Here is an 8,559-nt window from a genome sequence, read left to right on the forward strand (position 1 = left end):
GCCAACACGTGCCTGGAATGTCTAATCTTAAATTTTCAAGGCAGGATGTTTAACAAAGCTCGTATTTTCGCGATGCATTGTAACTTCGCCTTATCACAGTCTAAAGGGTAGTCAGATTGTCCTAAATTATGTCCAACTAGCCCCCCTGGACCCACGGATTAAGAGATTAAAGGAGACCACTGGGCAATGCCTCCTCTTTCCCCTTCATATTCCCGGTATGATAATTGCCTAAACTGATTTGCACTTTCACAAAAGCTTGCAGGATTCTTTGTAGCTCGAACAGAGCAGACGAGGTTTCTCTATCAATGGAAATAAAACTGATTAATGCAGTCTATCAGGCTAAGGAACAAATGAAGCATGAAAAACAACTGTGTACCCCCAGAAAACCAGCTAGTTTCCTCAAGGATGGGTTGCAACTCCCCCTCCCCCATGCGTCCCCCAACACACACACTTTAATGTTCGAGGTTTTTTAACGTTTTCCCCAGAATCGGTCCCCGCGACCAACATACAACCCGACAAATGGTCACTACATACATCTCTCGTGTCCTATTTTCAAAATAAAATTAAAAAACTAACTTAAAAAAAACAGAAATCCCGCAAAAAAAAATAATAATAATAGCGGATTCTCCTATGTTGGCTGCAATTGGCTGAATTATTTATCTATTGCCCTTTCTGTATTAGAAAAAAAAAGTAACTCTGATCTCTGGGTTATTTTGTTTCAACGTTCTATTTAGAAGCGACTGAATTCATATATAAAAGGCCAGTCAGCGCACCGTGGTGCCGAAATTGACTTGAATGTTTAGGGTGTGAAGTCACTACAATAACAAAAATTAAAAAGGGGAACGAATTTGCAAGGTTTTCAAGGTTTAAAAAACGTGGGAAAATATTGCTTAAAAACGTAGGGCATATGGATAAATCTTTATTGACAAAATATTGACAATGACATACTTCTTGGAAGTATATAGTGTGTTAGAATTCTAACAAATTAAACACGAAACACAAAAATATTTACATTCTGGTATAGAAGACATTAAGGAAACATTTGTCACTTTTTTTAGTAGCTCTATAATCTTGGAATATTATAAGCTCAGTGCTTGAAATTTGCCTCCAATAAAGATGGCCATTCAGAATCCATCCTTTATACAAAGTCCTTTACATGGCTGCTGCCACGTTTTGGAAGTTTTGTCATTTGGGGTCCCTATCATCATTGGACTTAAACAAAAAAATTAAGCTTCATAATGGGACTATTATATTTTAAATTATTTTTTTTTCTGCAGCAAAAGTCAAAACCATCCCCACCCCATCCCACCGTGTTGTCCATTTGGGAGGAACACTAGGGTTACTGCTACTTCATTTAGCTTTCACAATCACTTTGACGCCAGAAGTTATCATAAAATGTTTACAGACGGCACATTTCTCGTAATATAAAATTAAAAAGCACACAGCACCTGTCTCAAAGGGAAAACAAATGACACTCCATTTCTGTCTTTAGGAACTTGGTTTTGCCCACACGGCTTTTACACATGCAATTCAAGTTTCTGAAACAGGCGTGGTTCTTGGCTGTGTATGGAATTCTCTCTTAAAGGCGGGACAAACCGTGAAGTGCAATATGTCCTGTGAGGGGTGTGTTTTGTTTTTGTTTTCTCTCGTTATTTTGTTTTTAAAAGCGGACTGCGAGAAATGGAATACCTGTCAATCATCTTGTCTCGGTGGTTTGGCTTTGATTGACAGATCCCTCTTTGCCAGACGGGTGCCAGCAGTGCCACATTTTTGGATCTTTCGCTCATTCGCTCTCAGCTGCTTCCTAGACGAGAACTGCATTTTGATGAAGCCTTTATGTATCTTCCCTGCAACGCCACTATCTTGTGTGTGATCCTTTGAACACTTTTTTGTTTGGTTGGCTGAAAGTCCAAGGGCCAGTTTTTAATCGTCTGAAGTGACGTCTATTTCTTCTGGGCTGGCTTGTTTCGTGGCAATTCTCCACCGATTAATGTGATGAGTCCCTTTTTTCTTCTGTTGTGAGTCTGAACCTTCCTCTTCCAACTTTTGTCGCTTGAACTTTGTCCTTCTGTTCTGAAACCACACTTTTACCTGCAGGTGGGAAAGAAAATTGGGGATTACTTGGCTGGTTTCACTTTAACACCCCAGAAAATCGGCGAGGTCATTACACTGGTTCCCTTTGAAGATTTCTGCTCCCCTTAAGGAATGTTGTATGCGGGGGTGGGAATCTAGGTCTATTTTCTTAAGGGGTTGAAGAAATCTACTTGGAAGAGGGTCCGGAACTCCTTGTCTACGTATGTGTGTGTGCATATATACAGCGTACGTGGGTATACATAGAGACAGACATTCGCGGTGTGGGTGCAAACAGTTTGCCGGTGTCTATATAGAGTGATATATAAAGAGAAAGTGTGTACGTCTGTACACCCACACCCACAATGCATGACTACATCCACCTATATAGTCCCCCACATATATATACTCTCTCTAAACGCACATACGCTCTATATAATACGCAAGACTTTTCCATACACCGCATTACACATGAAGTATCTTTGGGAAAACAACTACTAAATTCTACAACCAATTGCACATAATCTTTCAAAAGAACCAGCCGCTCCGGCCATAATACAAACACATCATCAGAACTTCTAGTTTTACATGCCCCCAGTTTAAGTGTGGAGTAGTTATTCAACATCTGGGACGTGCAATGCCTTTATTCAATGTAGGCCCCTTTTAGGAACAGAGTCTTGGATCGATCGGTTTAATAGCATTTTGGAGGGGTGGCGGTGAACGTGTACTGCAGCATCGACTGTTCTTTAACATCCTGGCCCGGCGGAGCCTTGGAATAACTATTCTGAACAGCGAAACTGTTCAAACTCCCTTTAAAATGCTATAAATTACAAACAAGAGATGGCGATCCTTTTAAAATCCCACTAGGGCCTTTGCTTTCCCAGGGGTGCAGGATTTTAACATTATAGAGGCGTCTCCTTGAGAACATTTCTCTTCTCCCCACTCCCCACCCTCTGCCAAAAAAAAAAAAGCCTAGCAAACATTACAAACCCGAAGTATTTGACACAGCGGTTGTGTCAGTGACGTTCAGAAGCGATCGTATTAAAGCGAACTCTTCAAGTGCCGCAAAAAACCGCCTGTCTGAAATTTGTTCCGAGTGGAATAAATCTGACTTAAATGTACGCCAGATTACTTCAGTCATTTAATTACAGATAGTATTGATCCAGAAGTTTATCTCGAGAGCTGGCCACACTCCTTGGAGTGGCCAAAGGTAAACACGAGTGGTTATTTTTTTTAAAAGCAGTTCAGACTCTGGTTCTGTCTGAAAGTGCCTGATAAAGGCCCCAGAAATGGAGGGGGGGGGGAAGGGAGAGAACTGGAGCGTTTTAATAAGCTGGTTTAACCCGCTTCGCTGGCTCTTCAGAACACAGCCACTACCATGCCAGGCACACATCTTTGCTGCATTTTCATATTCTCCAAAAGTCTCCCATTAAAAAGCTGAGCGGGGAACAAGGGGTGAGTTTAATTTGCTTTTAGTTTGCTAATTGAAGGGGAGGACGGTTCATTTCTGCCTGCTGATCTCCAAAGGGGAGCTCGTTTGTAGGGAACGAGGGGTTTGACATCTGGACAAAAGACCCCAACCAGCTTCGGAATCAAGCAGGACAAAGACCACCTTAAATACAGCTTTCCAGTGGAAATAAGCCTGTGACCGGCCCCTTGTTCGGAGAACCTCATAAAAGTGGCGATCCATTTTTATTGTTTTGTTAGGGAGACATTTTAAAACAAAAGCTCCAACCTCTTTATTGCTTCCCCCAGAAAAGAAAAAAAAAGTGTTACAACTTAATCCGCACAGAGAGCGTTACTGTTTACTGGGAACTTTGAACTAGGCTGCGACTGGAGTTTTTTTCCCCTTGAATACAGTGCCACATACTGTAGCAGAGACAATCCCCTCCGAAATTCCTCACGGTGAGTCTCCCGGACACCCCTCCCCCCCAAAAAAACCAACCAAACTCTCCTATGGCACTAACAAAACCGCGTGAAACATAAGAGACCTGTGCAGCAGAGTTCAGAAGAAACTAAAAATCTATATCTAAATAACCCATCTGGCTTTAAACACACGCCTTAGACAGTTCACGTGCATCCTAAATACGAAATGGCTCATCCACACCATAAACTCTTACGGCTGGATCGTTAAGAAGCCTCTGAAGTAGAATTAGCCTCGCATATGCTTCAAGAAACCAATATGATCTGTCTTGACAATTCTCAGACAATGCAATTATTCCAATCTGTTTCCTTCCAACATCTTTGATGCAAGCCCAAATCGTTCAGACTGACTGCAACAATCTGTCTGTGGTGTCATCGGAGGCACTGCTCGCTTTGCACACATACAATGTAAGACAGAGTTGTAATTGTCACTTGAAATATACAGATCAGCTAAACAAAATATATCCCACGTTAATATTCTGGACCTCAGCCAGTCGACACAGAGATATAATTAAAGTCATTTTGGTTAGTAAGATGTCTGTGCTTAATTTTTATCTTTATATCTCCGCTAGTCACATATCACAGTTTTGCAGGAGCTCTATGCAGGGATATAGTGTTACTCAAACAGGCACGAAAAACCCGCAAAATTGAGCAAGAAGTTGTCCTTTGAAAATGCAAATCGAGATTTTTAATATTAACACTGATGTAGTAATTCATTTATCATCTTAATGTATTATATATACAGCGATCATTTGGAACTGAATGACCACAGATAACCCACAAGGAAAAATGAACTATGGTTTACTTTGGACATTATTCATAATCATAATTGAGACCCCTGTAATTTTTAACTAAGGTGGGTTGTTTTAATAAATAGGACGTAGTTTATATAAACCAGGCAGCGGAAAGTCATACTGAGCTCGACATACACCTTCACCCTATTTATATTAGAGATGAATCCCTGCGTTTGCAGAAACGTTGTATATCTTTTACTCTGCACCTTGCAGTTTGCCAGCGTGTTTTGTAGTTACATGATTAGACCTAACATTCCGGCCCCAGCAACTTCCTGTCTGGGTCCTTACCTGAGTTTCCGTGAGGCTGAGGCTGTGTGCCAATTGTTTCCTTTCTGCTCCTACGACATAGTGATTCTTTTCAAAGGCATGCTCCAGTCTCAGTAACTGGGATGGCGAGAAAGCTGTACGGATCCGTTTGGGTTTCCTGGCCAGTGCATTGTGTAAGAGGAAGCTCTCTGGGCTGGTTTCATTCCCTGGACAGCAGGGCAAAACAGAGATTAGCAACACACCTTTCCACAAGCACGCTCCATTCGTATTATTTAGCCCTAGCGTTCCTTTCTCACTATTATACGGTGGGGAAAATTCTTACTCTTTTTTTTAAACTCCTTCTTTATATACTGTTTTCCCTGCCATTGCAGAAAAAAGGCGAGACTCCAGATCAGCGCGAGAAATTAATCAATACAATAAAATCCACCTTTATGGATATATTAAAAATTAATGGACGGAGAGACCACCGCTGTCATATCTGTGTTACTTATTTATTGTAGCAGCAGTTAGGAATTCACAACTGGGTGTAGATTAAACCGATGGTTCTATGTTAAACCTAATAAGAATGGCAATTATTCACAATCGGACCTGTCCACTGGTTCCGATATGATATATTCCGCAGATGCGCAGGGGAGTGTGTGGTAATATCTGTGCAGAACTCGCCTGTTGAGAGACAGCCCCATATTCTTCAGATCTGACCCTGGTTCACCCTCTAAAAACTACATTCCAGAGGTTTTTTTGTTATTTCCACCCCCCCGCCGTTTTTAATTTTTTTACAGTATCTTTTAAAGAGTTACACGCCGTTTAAGCTGGCACTACAGCAAGAACTACAGCATACGTGAAAAGCGAATGTCAGCGAGGGGCTGGCTACCCTGAAATCCCTATGTACCAACCCCTCGCCATTGCAGCAGCAGGACTAACACATTTTCATAAAAATAAACACACAAACAAACTTTGGGGAGCGTAAATCTGAATATACGTTTTGCGGACGTGAAGGGCTGGTCGGTTGGTTTGTTTCCCTAGGACCGATCGCCATTTTCGACTAATTGGAATCGTTTCTTGCAAGGTTACAAAACCAACGAAGAACCAGCTAGGTCCTTTTCAGTTTTCTTTTAAGATCTCCCCAATAGGGGTTGTGATTTAAACCAGTGTGTGGCATAACACTGGGACATTTCCGCCCGCTCTTTACCAATCTGCTGATAACTGGGACAAATAATTTGGTCAGCGAAACCTGTAATTTTGTTCTGAGAGGCTATAATCCGCTTTGAACCGCGTCTCCCTTTCTTCAGAAAGGCTCTCGCTCTCTGCGGAGGGACATCAAGGGTTGCATTTTGCAGTCTAACAAAACCCAGACTGCTGCTTTCAGAATAAATAACATTGATTTTTTTTTAAACGGCTTGAACTCGTGAACGTCAAAACACACACACACAAAAGTGGACGGGACATTGCAGAAAAGAAACCTGATCTTTCTTTGGGGGAAAACGAAGCTGTTAGCAAAGGGTTAAATTAACTGGGGCAAGGGGGGATTTGTTTATTGATTGTGTGCCATAAGCGTATTTCCCCTCAACTGGTTATTAGTCATTTGACAACTCTAAGGAACTCTGAATGAAATTCACCTTCCTCCTCCCCCCTAAGAAAAAATGTGCTCCCTCTCTCTTTCTCATCCGCGTTCGTTTTCTTTTAAGACAATAACAGCTCACTTAGTTTTATTGTTGTGATTATTATTTTGTTATTGTAAACAATAGGAAGTCAGCGAATTTATATATATATAAATGGAAACTCTTCCTCTCGCCGGCTCTGCCTTGGCGAAGCTCATCTGCCTTGTCAAGGGAGAAATATAACGAAAATACAACAAGGTCTACTCCGTGTCTAAAACGACGTTTGATGTTCCCCGCAGCCCTGCTTGGCAGGATGTTTCTGGCAGGCCAAGATCCAGAGCGGGGTTGCCACTGAGCCGGCGAACCCTTTAAAAACTGGCGACAGTTTTTAGTGGTGGTTTAAAAAAAAACTCCACCACTTTTATGACTGATCTTTAAACCACTTTAAAACAACTGCTATCCCCCCGCCCCAGCCTGCTCCCCTCCCCCCTGCCCAGCACACGCAGCTTCCGCTGACAGCTTCTCCAGTTCGATAGCGGGGCAAAGAAAAACGAGAAAACAAGAAAAACTTCCCTGAGAACCGCCAAACCTGCGCCCAGTTTGAGGACTTTAGCAGAGCACTGATCCTGTCTTTCCTTCTTCGCCTTTTAAAAGGCGTCCTCCGTTCCCCACACCGCACACCATAGACTGGGCTTTGCAGCCGTCAATTTCACCCCCATGCTTTCCAGATCCCCCCAGTCCCGGGTGTGGGGACAGGATCGATCCGGCGCGCATCCGGTGCGCGGCTGGCAAAGGAAGAGAAGTGGCACGTACCTTGGAACCGGTGGCCCAGATATCGGTATCTGTGTATTAGCCAGGGGTAGAAAGTGGAAGGGTCCCTTTGCTGCGAGGCAAACAGCGGGTGCGGGGAGTGAGAAGAAGGCAGTGGGTGGGCGGCCAAGGCGTGGGGAGGCGGGACGGGGTGCACCGGCACCGCCGGGTTAGGCGGGTGGGAGACGGCCTCTGCAAAGACCAAGTCCGGATTGGAGTAGACCCCTCTGCCGGCGGAGTGGAACCCGTTGAGGAAAGGATTCATCGGGCTGGAGTTGGCATAGCTGAGCGCCGCCGGCCGGATAGGGTCCTCGGAGCGAGACGCGGGCAAGGGGCTGTCTTTGGCCACCAGCGACTCGATGGTGAAACACCGCTTGGGCGTGGGCTGGAACATGCTGCGGCGGCTGGAGTCTCTCTCTGGTGCGCGAGAAGCGGGCTCCGCAGCCCCCCAAGTCCGCCCGGAGCCGGGGAAGTTTGCAACGGGGAGTGACTTCAGGAGGGCTAGATACACACATAAATAGACAAGGGCTGGCGGAGAGGAGGCGGCGGCAGCAAGCGGCACCCAAAAGGGAGAGAGAGCGACACACACACACACACACCAAAAAAGTTGCCGGGAGAAGTTTCCCTCCTGCGGAAGGCGGCTGCTCTAAGTCCAAAGACAATCCATGGATGTGATCGGTCCCTTCACAAGTTGTGCAAACGATTTGTTAGTTCATGAGCCTAATTAGTGCTGGGATCACATAAACAGCTTCCTCTGAAGCCTGGTAAATGGCTTGATGATTGGTCGCTATTACTCGCCTGGAGGTTGAAAGGGGGAGACTCTTTAAAGTGCGTCAGAGGGGAGGCGAGCTCTGGCAGCTGGGATCCTGGAGGGATGGATCCAGGGCCCGGAACGGAGTGTTTCTCTCTCCACTCACTCCAGAGCGCTGGTGTCCCCGGCCGGGCTCCTCACCTCTCCAGCCACTCAGCCGCAGATCCGACCTTCCTTCCGGCAACCCAGCCAGATGCAGCAAAGGTAGGTAGGAGCTCAGGGATTTCCCACCTCGAATGCTGGGGCGGGAGGTTACTCCTGATGCTCTAAAATCGGCCGAAGTGAA

At 44.7% G+C, this 8,559-nt stretch overlaps 1 protein-coding gene across 2 annotated transcripts; it reads right to left on the bottom strand.

Moving 5' to 3' along the window:
• Positions 1 to 976: 976 nt before the first annotated feature.
• Positions 977 to 8,234, bottom strand: EMX2 (empty spiracles homeobox 2). 2 transcript variants are annotated; one of them, XM_050959063.1, is made up of 3 exons: positions 7,466 to 8,234; positions 5,076 to 5,260; positions 977 to 2,091 (listed from the first exon to the last, which is right to left on the bottom strand). In XM_050959063.1, exons 1-3 carry the CDS (start codon positions 7,854 to 7,856, stop codon positions 1,924 to 1,926), a joined length of 744 nt encoding a protein of 247 aa, XP_050815020.1. In that variant the 5' UTR covers positions 7,857 to 8,234; the 3' UTR covers positions 977 to 1,923. The 2 variants fall into 2 exon arrangements, with proteins under 2 accessions (XP_050815020.1, XP_050815021.1); XM_050959064.1 differs by lacking the exon at positions 5,076 to 5,260 and having other exon boundaries at positions 1,988 to 2,091.
• Positions 8,235 to 8,559: the final 325 nt, after the last annotated feature.

This window comes from Gopherus flavomarginatus, chromosome 6 (genome assembly GCF_025201925.1).
Source record: "Gopherus flavomarginatus isolate rGopFla2 chromosome 6, rGopFla2.mat.asm, whole genome shotgun sequence".
NCBI classification, from domain to species: Eukaryota; Metazoa; Chordata; order Testudines; family Testudinidae; genus Gopherus; species Gopherus flavomarginatus.